Genomic DNA, 15,085 nt, shown 5'->3' with positions numbered 1-15,085 from the left:
TGCTTGACTGTAAGCCTCTCTCACCCTAAATATTTTTCCACAGGTCAACGGCAAAGACTTATCCAGAGCAACTCATGACCAGGCTGTGGAAGCTTTCAAGACGGCCAAAGAGCCCATTGTGGTACAGGTGTTGAGGAGAACCCCACGGACCAAAATGTTCACGCCTCCATCCGAGTCGCAGCTGGTGGACACAGGAACTCAGACCGACATCACCTTCGAGCACATCATGGCTCTCACGAAGATGTCCTCTCCCACCCCACCTGTGTTGGATCCCTATCTCCTGCCAGAGGAGTAAGTCACGTGACCATGCAACGCTAACGTGTTAAGTGTGGTAAAGTAGCCCAGTGAAGTTGGTTTCTTCCCTTCCATGTGGTGAAAAAAAACTAATGTCTCTTACAATTTTCCTCCACGTTGCCCGTGCTTAACTTTATCGTTTATAGAGGCAGTCAATTGAATCCTGCTCAAAACCGCACTGACATATTAATTACTTTATTATAACCCTGGAGCGGAGTTATTCAAATTATATTCCCAAAACAAAATGACTTACAAATGTCGTCAGAGTTATTTCAGAATAAAATGTAATCACCACAAATGGAAATGTGAAGGTTTGGCGTTACAACTAGAGGGAATGCTGATGATTCTTTTAAATAGACAACAAAGTAGGTTGGGAGCGTAAAGAGAGCCCTGAAGGTTGTGCGTTCTGCTTTCTTGGGTCTCGTTTCAAACCTGGATCTGTGTTAATAAGCCCACACGTGCCTCATATAAGTACCGAATTTACCGATTAAGTAACAGCTGCGGTCCAACACCCCACATTAATCACCCTCCACATGACTCTCCTCTTACCTTCCTTCCTGCCAGAGATACAGAGGAGCTCAGAGCCTTCAAGTCAGACAAGCCCGATGCTCAGACTCATCCCTAGCTGGGCAGCTGGAGTAATTTACTTTATCCCCGTGTTAATAGAGGAAAAATAGTAATAGCATTTAGAGTACAGTGTTGGATTAAAGGAAATAATGTGTGGGAAGTTCTCCCTAATAAGTGGCAGCAGCAATCATCATTAATTCAGTGACGGATTAAATATTTAGGGGAAGAAAATGAAGAGCATGACATTTTTTAAGACAGACCACTGGCTGAGAAGACGGCCCCTTTAACGTAGCTTTTCGCTTGTGATTTTGCATATTTGAGGGCAATGTGTCCACCTCCCCACCTCAGCCTCTCTAGGTGATGTGAGAGTCACTCCCGGCTCTTCCTGTCTTGCTCCTTGTTCAGATCATTGACCTGTGCTTTATTTTAAAGGGCGTTTTTCCTCTTCTGTGGCAAACTTCTGAGTGATACCTGTTGGGTTTCTGCTAGTAACTCAGAAGCGGGAGTGAGCACATGTTCCCTGTGGTTCTGTCAGGTGCCAGACAGAGGCTTGCCTTTCATCCCATGGTGCTGTTAGCCGTTATAGGAACCCAGGGTCGATTGCCCAGGCCCGACAAACTCATCTCCGCTGCAGTGGACAGTGTGTAAGGGGAAAGGAGGGGCCACCGATCACATCCATGCTCAGGGCGCATGGTAGTGTGCAAAGAACTGTTAGCTCATTTATGCCTCACGACTGGCCCTCCCATGCAGTGGGGAACTCACATGCTCACCCGTTCTCCTCAGCTTACGTAGGCAGCCGGATTGAAAGGCAGGTCCCGCATCACCTCAACTCCCAGCTCTTAGTCACCGCTGCTCGGTTGCGTCCCAGTTGATCCTGTGAAAGAATTGCCTGATTCACTGAGTACAATCATTCATGCCAGTTATTTGACTTTATAGACCAAAACTGCCTCCCAGTATTGATGAGGCCTTTACGGCAAGTCCTGACTCTCAGATGGTGAACTGTCACAGTGATGGGCCTTTTAGAAACCAGACCTTTAATTTCCTCTTAAGTCTAGTTAACATGACATGACTTACCCCCAAGGGGAAACTTGAGAAATGTCAGTAGAGTGCAGAGGTCAGACCAGGTTCTGGCCGCAAGGTCAGAGGAGAGCAAGAGTACGCATCGGGATTGAACGGGGAGTGTTAACTTGATGCTTGAAAGCCCAGGCCTTCCAACAGCATCCTCAGTACTAAAAGCCCCTTAAGTGCTGGCAGTATATTTACCTGATAGGCCCTGATAGGTCCAGAAAACTGAAAGCCAGCCCTCGTTGGAATGACCCTTCATGTCTGGTCTGTTTTTTCAAAAGTAAGTGCGTGGGAGGGAAGACCAGAGCCCATCGATTGCTGTGCTGACCTTTGAGAACAAGAAGGTTTGAGCCCACAGTCAACAATCAGGCTGAAGCTTGCCGTCCACATCTGGCACCTTTCAGAGTTGCCAGCCGAGCCTCTTATCATTCCCACTGCCTTTGCTTCTAGACGTTCAGTTAATGTTATTTCCAGAGAGCTGGTGGGTTCTGTAAATAGTGTAAGTAGTATAGTGTTTCTGTAAATAGTGTTTCACATCTGTTGTCCTAGAGAGAGACTCAAGCTTCTGTTCTCTGAGCAGTGGCTGCCTATGATCTGTGCTTATACACTCATGCATTTTATGTGTGCATGTATGTATGCTCATTATATACCTGTATGTGCATACAAGGTTTTCATGCCAAATGTATTCCTTGTTGGGGAACAATCACAAAAGTTGTGAAAACACTGTCCTAGATGACAGCATAGCAGTTTTTGTCACAGTCCCTTTGGACCTGACTCAGAGGCCAACACATGTCTTTGAATGTAGCCTGAAGTCCAGCCTTTTTTTCCCCAAAGATAAAATCCATCGGTGAAGCAATAAGCAGGAAATAGGAGTATGTCTCCAACCTCGAGTTAGAAATGAGTCCTCTTGGAGTGCCTGGGTGGTTCAGTCGGTTAAGTGTTCGACTCCTGGTTTTGGCTCACAGTTGGTGAGTTCAGGCCCTGCACCGGCTCTGTGCTGACAGTACAGAGCCTGCTTGGGATTCTCTCTGTCCACCTCTTTCTGCCCCTTCCCCACTCATGCTCTCAAAATAAATAAATAAACATAAAAAAAACAAAACAAAACCAGAAATGAGTCCTGTTGACCCACATGACTAGTCAACTGGGGGATGGTCCCTGGGAGCACCTAAGGCTGTCCCACTGTCATCTCCATCTTCTTCCAAGGGGACAGACTTTAGTGCAGAGGACAGAAGTGTTACAGGGGAGGTCCTGACCCTGCTGGGAAACACAGGCAGGGAGAAGCAAGCTGAGACAGCACCCCGGAGAATTTGTGCCACATCACAATGGACCCTTGTCATGGCAGGGGGCGGGGGGGGGGGGGGGGGGGGATGAAAGCAGCTACTTCCAAGTGCAAGGGGCCTGAAAGGTCTCTCTTCTGTTTGCAGGCATCCCTCAGCCCATGAGTACTATGACCCCAATGACTACATTGGAAGCATCCATCAGGACATGGACAGGGAGGAGCTGGAGTTGGAGGTAAGCACAGCCTGTCTAGATTTAGGGCTCCTTCCCAAGACTGACAAGTTCCCTTTAAGTGTAGTTTATGGATGTCAGTAAAATACCCACTGTGAGTGGATTTTTGTACAAGAACTACTTTCACTCATGCATTTAAAGGCGTAATTGAGCTTTTCTCCCAACTCCCTTCAAAACAGAGCATAACAATTGGATCACAAAGCAGAAATGGAGGATTTTTTAAAAATTACTTAAATGATAGGGTAGTAAGTCCTGTTGTAGATCTTTGAATTCGTGTAATCTCCTTTCCATCAGGCTCTCAAGTCCACACATTCTTGCAACTACAGTGAGCTTCCCTAGCTTTCTGCTCTTGAAGTCATCACCTTTTGTACTCAGAGGCAAGAATAGGTAGATAAATGATTAGCTAGCCCACACCAACACCAAAGCTTTTGCCCAAAGTTTACTAACACTGAGCTTGAAAAAATTAGAAAATCCATGGCTCTCCTTAAGTGTTACTTGAGGCCAAATAGGACTCAAGATTCTAGATGATGTGTAGTCACACTGGCCTCTCAGGTTTTTTCAATTATTTTTATTCCAGTATAACTACCTTGCGGTGTTAGGTTAGTTTCAGGTGTACCATATAGTGATTCAGCAGTTCTGTACACACCGCAGTGCCTGTCACGGTAAGTGTGCTCTTAATACCCCTCCGCTATCACCTGTCCCCCCTCCCACCTCCCCTGGAGGACATCAGTTTACAAGGTTCTTGTTCTCATTTGTGATTTAGTAAGAGTGATAGAAAATAAGAGAAAAGCCAACTTTCAAGATATATTTATTTATGCTTTTGTGTAAACACTGATTCCTGTATTTCATAGTGTTTTCAAAAAATACAAGAGCATTTTTTGAAAAGTGACTTTACGGAATAGGATAATTGGGACCTTTGAGAAAGATTCGTGATGTCAAGGGTAAACCCTGTGTCACCATCAGAAGGTAAGCCAGGAAAAGTCCCGTAATGCTTTATTCAGCTGTATGGCCAACCATCGTGTAATCTGGGCTACCAACCAACACCAGTGAGGTTGATGAGTTCCTGAGCAGCAGACAATTGGAAAACAGCTGTGTTCGTCCAGGTTTCCTTTACAGTTACCAAGGGTTTTTGTTCCAGAACAGAAGCTGAAGATCAAAGTGTGCAAATAATGTCTTCGCTGGTTGCCCCCCTATAGCCCAATGCAGAAAATCAGTGTATTTGGCACTAAAGTCATGTCTGACTCCGGGACATTTCTTTTTGAAAATTTAAATGTCCTGCTAAATGCATACGGTCTAAACTGGAATGGCAGAAATTCTGACTCTATAAACTGCCGGGATTCCTGCTTGTCATCAACTGTAGACCACAGCACTTGCCATCCATTGACTGCTACATGAAATGTAGCCTTGTGCCTTTCAAGGAAATTAAGGATTCTGCCTTTTATTTATACTTGGCTCATCTCCCCAACTTCAGGGCCGGTTCATGAAGCAGCCAGTGCCTCCCCTAGGACGCTAGCTCTTACGGTGTTAATACACAGTGTTCGCAAAGGTGGTTCCACATCACCTATGTTTGAGAACTGTCAGAGTGAACCACAGTGAACATATTTTTGTCATAGAGGACTTGTCAGTCTTGAATACGTTAAAGAGCATGGTAAATGCCCTGGAGAGGGGGAGAAAATTCAATAGGCAGAATTATGCACACCTACTTCTCTTCCTCTTACAGTTTCTCTTTGGCCAGGTACCTGTTAACATTTCCTGGGTCTAGAATTCTCTGAAACGGTGCTTTACAAGAAGAAGGGCTATTTAATAATCTTTATAGGACAACACTGCTTTTTGATGATCAATGTAATTGTGACAGAGGTCTTTAGAAAGCTATTAAATATCCCAGGAGCTAGATTTATGGAGCCCATTTGACCTTTGAACTACACAGGGATTAAGAGTGCCGACCTCCTACACAGTCTAAAATCCATGTCTACCTTTTCAATCTCCAAAAACTTAACTATTAGCTTACCGTTGACCAGAAGCCTTCCCAATAACATAAACAGTTGAGTAACATGTATTTTGTATGTTATATGTGTTGTATACTGTATTCTTGTAATTGGGTAAGTAGAGAAAAGAAAATAAGGGAGAGAAAATACATTTCTTCCAGTACCTTATTGTAGTTATCGAAAACAGTCCACATGTAGGTGGACCCACACAGTTGAAACCCATGTTGTTCAAGAGTCAGCTGTATAGTGTAGACTTGGTAAGTCATGGGCACTTAGTTAAACTTGAGTTGATAGCAGTGAGTTCTTGAGTTCTATTTTAGTGTCTAACACTTTCGAGAGCCTGATGGAAGCTATGGTTTCTTCCTAGAAACATGCTCATGTCTAAAAGAGCCTGCAGATGGTTTCTGGAAGGTCATTGAGTTCCTACAGTATCTGTCCAATCTGGCCCATTCTGCCTTACAGTTTGTTACATCTGAATACCACCAGAATCATTGTTTACTTTCTATTTTGCTTTAACCCAACTCACTTAAACCAAGGTAAATTTATTCTAAAGGAAATGCTCTATAACTATCTCCAACAGAAAATCAGCATCACTGCCATAAATAGAAGGTGCTATACAATATAGACAGTGGGCATAAGGCAGTGTTACCACATCCTAGTGTTAATTGGTGGTGCCTGGCAAGGACTGGGAGCCTGGGGCTGATTTGCCCCACTCCTTCTTTTTCTCTTTCTTAAGAGATTGGCTTGTGTTACAGAACTGTTAAGACTAGCCAGACTGAGTCTGCCTTAGTAAATGAAGTAACTTTCTCAGTGTGAACTATCTTCGAGCATCTTGCTTTTGGTAGACGCCACTCTAAAACCGTTCCCTAGAACCTTGTTATTCAAAATGTGTGATAGGAACAGCACAGAATCACCTGGGAGAAGGCAAGAAATGCAGAATCTTGGCCTTTAAAACTACCAAGTCAGAATCTGTATTTTAACAAGATGTCTGGGTGCCTCATTGCACGTTAAAGCTGGAGGAGGCCTGACGTCGAGGTGAAGAAGTCCAAGCTTCCGTGTGCTCTTGTCATGGGTCGAAGCAGTGAGGCTTTGGTTGCCCATTTCATCCACTCTCATGTAAAGATGTGCCTCCAAGACTCCAATGCCATCTACGCTTCCCCAGCGCAGAGTGAAGTCCTATGGACTAGAAATGACTCCGCCCCCTGTAGACATGCAGCACTATGCTAAGACTTTCTTCTTTTCATGATTAAAAAGCAGAGGCCAACAATCCCAAGTATTTAAGAGATTAGTTGAATGTTTTAAGTTAGACCTTTGATGCCTTGAGACTTTGCTAAATCCATGATTATTTTCATTTCTACTTGCCTGCTTTCACTGATCATCTGTTACACTGAATACACTGGTGCCAGAAATGCCAAATCAGGAAGTCACCACCCTGCTTGCCCTTAAGGAATTGAAGCCCCTTGTGGTTCATTAGCCATTAGGATTGTCAGACGTGAGCTTGGCATCTCCTAAGAAAACCAATATATGGTCATGAGTCCATGCCAGGCAGGAAGGCTGCTCTCACATTTGGACTTTTGTCCTTACCAGCTTAGTTGTCACCAGGTGATTTCTCTTAACTAAGCACATCTCATAAAGTGAACCTGGTGGTTTTGGATGAAAGGTCTATTCTAAGTCCAGTGGGAAAGACTCCAGAGTCTTCCTGGAGCTTACTGTTGCATTTTCTCAGGAAGAGAACGATGTCTGTACCTCCAGTACTGCCCTGTTTCAGAGGCTTTGGAAGGTAGTCTGGTCAGTTCCAGAATGTTAATAAACCAACCTCAGTGCCAAGAATTGGGTTTGCTAAAACAGACCCGGTTTTTAGGGAGACTGGCACATACCCGTCATCTCCTGCTTTTCAGAGATTTCTTAGAACAGCCAACAGTCTGTCTCTGCTATATTCCATCCCCTTGTATTCCCCCACTTTGGGGTGAGATTACAAAAAGAGTGTGTTTTGGGTTGGGGGTCCACTGTTAACACACCACCCAGCCTCTGCATCGAATGACATCAACGTTCCACACCTTTCGAAAGATAACTAGTTCCATGGATTATTATATAGGAGGAAACTACATGAGTGTATTGGGATAATACTGAAGCACACGCGTAGAGAAAAACAGATGTTCTGTCTTTTAAAGCACACAAAATGATCATATTTAGGCAAGTGTCAATTCCCTGTTATTGTGAAACTGTGTAAAGCTAAAAGGATTATACCCAAGTATACCCAAGGGTTGAGCAGCCACATAATTACCCATAAATTTTCAGGTACTGAACACCTGTTCTAGATCTTCCTGTAGGCAATTAAGAAGGAAAATAGATGTCTGAAGAAGGTTTTTTCCTTAATCTATTGTTTTAATTTCCCAGTTGCTTCATCACTAGCCGCCTCTCCAGGCTGTGAGGCTCCCCTCACCTATGTTGTTTTCTGATGATGTAATTTTGAGGTGAGAAAAGAGAAGAAAGCTAGTTTCAACGGGGAGACTAAAATGACCTCCAAACCTGGTTTCATTTGAATAATCTAAGTAGATCATTAGGGATTTGGAATTGTCCTGAAGAAGATACAGGATGCCTCAGCGAATCTATACTTTTTTCTTTAGCCTTTAAGGGTTTCTCCGGGGAACCTTCCACAGTCAGCCCTGCCTTCCCTGAGTTGGCCTCCTCACCCTATTAGTATAATCAGCACTTTACCATTCTTCAGACTACTATCTACACACCAAAACCTTCCACCCACTCTTCTCTTGGTCCAAATAGCACCTGCCTAGATCTTAGCATGGCCCAGTCTCGCACCGCCTTTTGTCCAAATGTCACCTCCAGGGAGGCTTCCCGAGCACTCTGTCTAAAGCATCCCTGCCCCATTAGTGCCATCTCTTTCTTATTGTCTGGCTCCCCCACTAGAATACAAGTCCCATGAGAGCTGGGCTCTTGTCCAAATCGTTCGCACCTACACTCCTCATGCCTGGATAGCGCTTGGCACATAGTAGGTACCTTGTGAACATTTGTTGAGTGAAGGAATAAATGCCTTGTTACCGTATCTCAAATGAAGGTTTTTGAAGGGAAATGTAGCCTGTTTAGAGACACCTCTGTGTTCCATTTAGCCCTATGCAGACACAGAAAGGGTTGAGATAATTTAAAGAAATATGCACAGCAGTTCTGAACCGATAAGGTAGAGTTATGCTTCAGTGACTCGTCTTCCCAGAGTAGGATAAGCCATTGAAATTAGTCTTTAGGATCCCCTCTGATTAAAGTGGCTGACGTTGAAACAGAAAGCTTGAATCACCCAGGTGGAATGGCCCCATTAATTCTCTTAATTGGGCTATCGTTTCAATTTCATCTGAAATGTCAGGCTTAGCAGTTCATTTTTATCCAACAGTCCATCTAGACCAGTAAGCAACAGGACACCGGTGGTGGGGGAGCTGTAATCCAGATAATGCTAATACATTATTCATACCAGTTTGATTAATGGTCTTCTTTGAAATCTTATCTCCATCATCACAGACAGATATGTATTGATAACCTCTAAGCTTTCAGTGATGTGCTCAGTTGCGTAAGACTCTGCCTTTAGCTTGGAGTCAGAATGCAATGTTGAGAATTTACAAACCACCCAGTGAGCTTGGAGAACTGTCTGCTAAGCCCCCAAACACCATATCTGGTTATGAAATTGTAGAATAGCTGAGAAGTTTCAGAGAAGTGAAGTGACTTTCCCAGGACAGCCTAGCTTGTGAGTGGCAGAGCCAGTATTGGTTTTCATTTGGATTTTTTTCTGCCTTGCAATCTCAAGCTCTTTCATTGAATCTTGAGCACCTACTGTGCACAGTGTATTTGGCTAGATCCTTTTTTACTGCACACGTTATTACACAGCTACTGTTGCCTTACTATTATCTTCTTTAGGAGCAACCAAGATAAAACTCAGATTTAGAGAGAGTCAAGATGGTAGTGGTAGCAGTTCTTACTTACTATGTTGTTTTTCTAGAGCTTCTGAAAACCTTTTATGGTTCGCTCTTTGCTTAGCTATTAGCAACCAGGCTCTTTTTTAGGATGTTGAATCACTCCTTGGAAATTGAGTGACCATAGCTAAGTTACACCATATGCCTTCTTAATGAAAATTTCCTGGCTTTTGTTTAGAGCTCCTCAGAAGATCCAGCTAACACAAGGAAACATTATAGCCCAAGCCATCCTAGGTAATATCAATGTCAAGTACATACCTGGAGTAAACTCCAGAACACCCCTTCCTTTATTATTGCTTGAAATGTAATATCAACATTATTCATCCGGTACCACTCATCCTTTTTAAAACCAGATGATTTCTAAGACAGAAAGCTGTTCCCAAAGGACTAGCCTTAAACTAGAATTACCCTCCCATTCTTGAATCTCTTTTAGAAAGCAAGTCCTAAAGTTTGCTTCACAGCCAAGTGGAATTGGGGCTGGAAGACAAAGCTTTAACATTCTCAAGGCAAGTGTTTCAGATTAGAGCTGGCTTCTGTGCTCTGCCCTGTCACATGGTGTGGGTGTCATGCTAGAACCAGCTTCGTATCCATGTCAAGGATGGAATTTGGCTTTTGTGATATTTAAGTCAAATCTGGCCAAAGTGAAAATGTGACTGTCACCCTGACAGTCTGCCCTGGGAGGATTTGCAATGGGATTTAAAGGCTAAATGCAATGTCGGCTAAATCTTTCTGCTGTAGGAAGGGAGCACTGCATTCTCAGTGCATCACTACCTAGGAGTAGATCGGGCAATGAGAACCTCCTGTCTCCCTTGCAAAAAAGTGGGAATGTTTGACCATCATGTATTGTGTGTAATTTCCAACAGTATTTATTGGAAAACTATTATTAACCGGCTAATCACATGTGGGGTTAATGACAGAATATAAAATGTGTTCAAGGAGAGTATAATGTAGTATCTTTGATTCAATTATCAGGGATTCAGGAATATTGTTTTAAAGCAACTAACACTTGAGGATGTATTCCTTTCCAGTCTGACATTTTGTTGCAAGAAAGTTTTCTCCCTGGTTATCAAAGATTTGTTGAAAGGAACTGGCAGATTCAGAAGGGAAACAGTCCCCCTACCAATAGCAACATCAACTAATGTCCACATTTATAGTTCCATCGTTTTCCAAATTATCACACAGCAGAAATGATTTTCACGTTAGGTTTTTATCGAAATCATTTACTTAGCCCTTAAGATAGCTGACTGCATGTTGGGAACTAGGCCAAATAAAGGTAATCATTTTTTACATAGCACACCTTCAGCTATCACATTCCTTATGAGTCTTCCTTCTTCATTTGAACAACCGTAGTACATTACGCTGTTCTTTTCTAAAACGATTTCCAGACTTTTCACTTTCCTGGGTTCTCAAATGGAGTCCTCACAGAGCTGTGCTTCTCAGACTGTCTACAATGAAAAACGATGATGACCAGGTCGACCAGTTGGTTTAATTTTCAGTGTGTTACCAATATGTGGTTGTACCATGTGAGACCATATAGCTCACCCCATATACAGCTTGCCACTTGAGTCCACAGTACCTGAACCGATAGACAATTTGGCCAATGAGACAAGCCTGCAAATCTTGTTCTTGGATATTATGACAATGTCCAAATGCTGTAATAGTATCTAAACACTTCCCTCAATGCCTGCACTGACTTCCTCACAACCACACTTGGAAGCACATGTGAACTCTGATATCTTTTATGCTTAGATATTCAACTTGGTGGCTCAATTATTTGGAAAAAGCTATAACTCATATTACTGTTTTCAATTCTGTTAAACGGAATATCACAACATTTATTGGCTCATTTTTCTTCCTATAACCTTTCCATTTCTCTCTCTCTGCTTTGGTTGCACATGGACCTGTTCCAAAACCATCTGGCTTCCACCATGATACATAGCACAGGGCTCTGTGGTAGTAGCATTTGGCTACAGTTGGGCATTTGGACCCAAACAAATCATCAGGAAATTCCGCTGATTTGCACTAACCTTGGGAAGGGCTAAAACAGAGAGAGTCTTTGCTCTTACCCAGACCCAAATGAAGAGTAACCTGAGACAGATGTGGGCATGTGTTTGAAACATAAGAGGAGGATGTGTGACTAACGATATATTTGAGGTATGCAATTTGGTTACTCCAAAGTATTTGGAAAGAATTGGCCCTTGTAGTTAAATAGTGACCCTTAAACTCACACTTCCCCATTACTGTGCTTAAATCCAGTTCTCAAAACATGAGAAATTTCCATCCAATTCAAGTATCAGAAATTAATGGGATTTCATTTAATGAAAATTTGCCATATTGCTAAAGCTATAATTAGAAGTCTAACATGTCAGTGTTCAGGAATTAAAGCCATCTTATTGGGGGGGGGGCAGATGTACCCACTCTGCTATAAGCAATTTCTGGGACTTGAGGCACATAAACACCCCTGCAGTAATTATTATACTCCCATTTCCTATTGGCTTTCTGTAGGCCAGGCATTGTGCTAAGAGCTCTGCATGCCTTAACCTCAATGAGTCTTGACCCTGCCTAAGGCAGCAGGGTGGCAATTCCTAGTGATGGTTAGATACAGCAACAAGTACATGACAAAGATACTAGAAGGAGGTGGATTTGGGATCTAAACACAGGTCAGCCTGTCTTCACAGCCCCAATTCTTTACCACCACATTATACTCCCATCTGTCAGCCAGAAATTCTGCGGAAACTAGTCAGATTGAGACAGTCATCACTTAAAACTTTTTCACTGGTTCCCACGATGCTGAGATAAGATCAGAGCTCTTCATGCTGGCCTATGGGGTCCCACCTAATCTGTCCTCATACCTGGCCATGTTCAGCCTGCCTCTCTCTCCCTTGCACACAGGGCTTTGGCATTACTGGCCCAGGACATTTGTACCTGCTATTCTTCAGCCTTGAAAATGTCCATGGTGTTGGGTACCCTGCCTTTCACAAGGGAGGGTTCAGGAAGTATCTGTTGTATAACTGCTTTGAGCTTTCCCACAAAAACATCTGCATCCTTACCCTCCAGGAAGAGTAGAGAGAGAGGAAGTGGTCCCCAGAGACCGTGGTTTCGAAGTCCCATTCTCTCTGAGTGCCTTCACCCTCCTGGTTGGCAAGCAGTCAACAGTAAAAACCAGGCCAAGAGACCTGGTGGAGACCTTATCAGGCAGCCCTTCAAACAGGCCTGTGGCTTACTGCTGCAGAATGTCATCAGGGTAGTTGGCAGTGTGGGAGAGAAGGCAATGAGGCCTATTAATACTTGCAGAAAACCCAGAACTTCGTCCCAAGGCTCCAACAATTTTCAAAGTTCTGACTTCATTCTGAAGCGCAGACTAACTGGCATATACAGGGACGTTCCCAGTGCTCATGTGTCTCACATTTGGGCTCACTTTGCTTTTATCTTATTTAATTTGCAGTAATAGCGGCTGAAACTAATTTCTCGACTGTAAATATCACAGCTGTTGTGGAAAGCATTAATTGTGTGCTATCACGTTACCCTCCTTTCTTGGATCAATTTATGTGTAATCTGTTTGCAAGTTCTATTACTGTGAATGTTAAGGGAATGCAACGTGAAATAATCTAACCGAACACATTGGAAACATTTGTACTGAAATGGCTGGATGGTTTGGGCCTTTGGAAATATTCTCGTTTGTGGTAGACATTGAAAAAATGCTTTTTAAAAGCCCTACCCCAGAAGTCTTGACACTGAGTGAAATATAGGTAATTTTTCTTTTGGGGGATCAATAAAATAACTATTTTCAAAATGACTTTATATTGACTGAAAGGTCAGAAATGCCGTGGGCATTGATCCTGTGTCCATAATCACTTTTTGTTTAGTAAGTTAACCGCTCTACACACTCAAATACAAAGAAATCCAGTTCATCACTGAAACAAAATATTTTTTAAGCCTTTGACCCTTCCCAGTCCCCCCCCCCCCCGCCTTCTGAGGCTCACTAGAAATGCCCTTTCTTTGTCTAGGAAGTGGACCTCTACAGAATGAACAGCCAGGACAAGCTGGGCCTCACAGTATGCTACCGGACAGACGATGAAGAGGACATTGGGATTTATATAAGTGAGGTATGAAGGCTGAGTATTTCTAACTATCGTCTCAAGACCAGAGGAGGGTTTTTTTTTTCTATTATATATTTCCCAGCCTTACCTCTGGCTCATTGAGAAGTCTTTGGAAAGACGCAAATGTCTTTGTCCCCTTCATCACACAGTCCTTGGAGTTACGTCTTTACATGGAAGTTCAAATGTCAGCAAATAAGGCAAAATTACCCTGGAGAAGCCTGCAAATCGGCCATAAAACGGAGCCGTTTACATGGTTTTGTGTGTTCAGCCCCAGGGGAAGAAGAGCAGATTCACATTTCCCTTCTCGTGTTCATTGAATGGGATGGTGGATGGAATCATTTACACTTTTTAAAGTATTTCTTTATCTCTTACTCTTTTTTTTTCCTTTTGGTTGAATGTGTATATAGTTGATTTCATGTAAGTTAAATGCATTTTCAAAGTACATAGATGGAAGCTATTTTGATCTTATTAGAGAAGACAATGCAAAGCCACTGCTGTCAGTATGGATCCCTTCCCATATACTCCCATGTCTGCAAGCACAGACACTCAACTGTGTGAGGAAATAAAACCTCTCTCTGTGGGAAGAACAAAGTGTTATGTTTACTAGGCTTAATAATTATTCCTTTGGATGTACTATGTTCACCAAGCTTAAGAAGGTCCTCTATGACTGAATTTGGAGGGATTTTTCCCATACTTAATCCTGTCTGTCTCAATTATATTTTGTTTTTAAAGTTGTTTTCCAAAATTGAAGCATTTAGTACAATAATCAAGGCAATGGCTGATGATGAACAACATAGCGAAGGGTACCCTTGAACCTGTTCTGCATCACACTGTGGTTTTCATTTCTGTGAATGCAACACAAGTCAGCTGTGCCTCTCCATCCCTTAAATCCCCAGGGTCTGCACACGCTGCCATGTAACAGGGATGCTATGCAAGCATCCGAGAGCACGCCCAGGAAAGGACTTGGAAACAGAGCGATCCATGCTGGTCTCTCCTTGCATGACACGAAGTCTTGTTTATTTCTATACGTGTCTTAGTTCTCCATTCTGTGCTGACATATTCATTGTGTTGTTTCAGATCGACCCTAACAGTATCGCGGCCAAGGATGGGCGCATCCGAGAAGGAGATCGCATTATCCAGGTACGTCAGCTTCCAGCCAGCAGCTTCGTCCCCTGCCTGACAGTGGAGAGCACATTTTATGGGTTACGTCAATAGCTTTAGGGCTGAAGAGGTTAAAGAACCAGGATTACCAAATCAGATGTGGTATATAGTGAGGCCAGACAAGTTAAATGAATGAGTGAATCACAAGCCCCAGAAAGTAAGATGCACCAGGGAGTGTGGAGGCCTAGGACAAACGGGAGAGTGCCCCAGCACCTTACAGAAGGCGAACCTCATTTCCTTTCATTCTCTTTGGTCAAAGACCACCCAGCAGGGGCCCAGGTCAAGCTAGTAATTTTGGCCACTTGTGAACCAAAATAACTCTTGTTTTAAAAATTTTTTTGATGTTTTTTATTTTTGAGAGAGGGAGACACAGAATCTGAAGCAGGCTCCAGGCTGTGAGCTGTCAGCACAGAGCCCAACGTGGGGCTCG

At 43.2% G+C, this 15,085-nt stretch overlaps 1 protein-coding gene across 1 annotated transcript in view; it reads left to right on the top strand.

The window, feature by feature from the left end:
- The window catches only part of PDZRN3 (PDZ domain containing ring finger 3), a 240,713-nt gene that overhangs the window by 219,397 nt on the left and 6,231 nt on the right, over positions 1–15,085 (top strand). Inside the window, exons 4-7 of the mRNA XM_047849379.1 lie at positions 44–291; positions 3,351–3,438; positions 13,402–13,500; positions 14,572–14,634. Of these exons, the coding sequence (XP_047705335.1) occupies positions 44–291; positions 3,351–3,438; positions 13,402–13,500; positions 14,572–14,634 (498 nt within the window). The remainder of the gene's footprint in view (positions 1–43; positions 292–3,350; positions 3,439–13,401; positions 13,501–14,571; positions 14,635–15,085) is intronic.

Source organism: Prionailurus viverrinus, chromosome A2 (assembly GCF_022837055.1).
Source record: "Prionailurus viverrinus isolate Anna chromosome A2, UM_Priviv_1.0, whole genome shotgun sequence".
Classification (NCBI taxonomy): Eukaryota; Metazoa; Chordata; class Mammalia; order Carnivora; family Felidae; genus Prionailurus; species Prionailurus viverrinus.
Note: the sequence above shows the minus strand (reverse complement) of the source record. Positions and strands in the feature narration are given on the sequence as shown.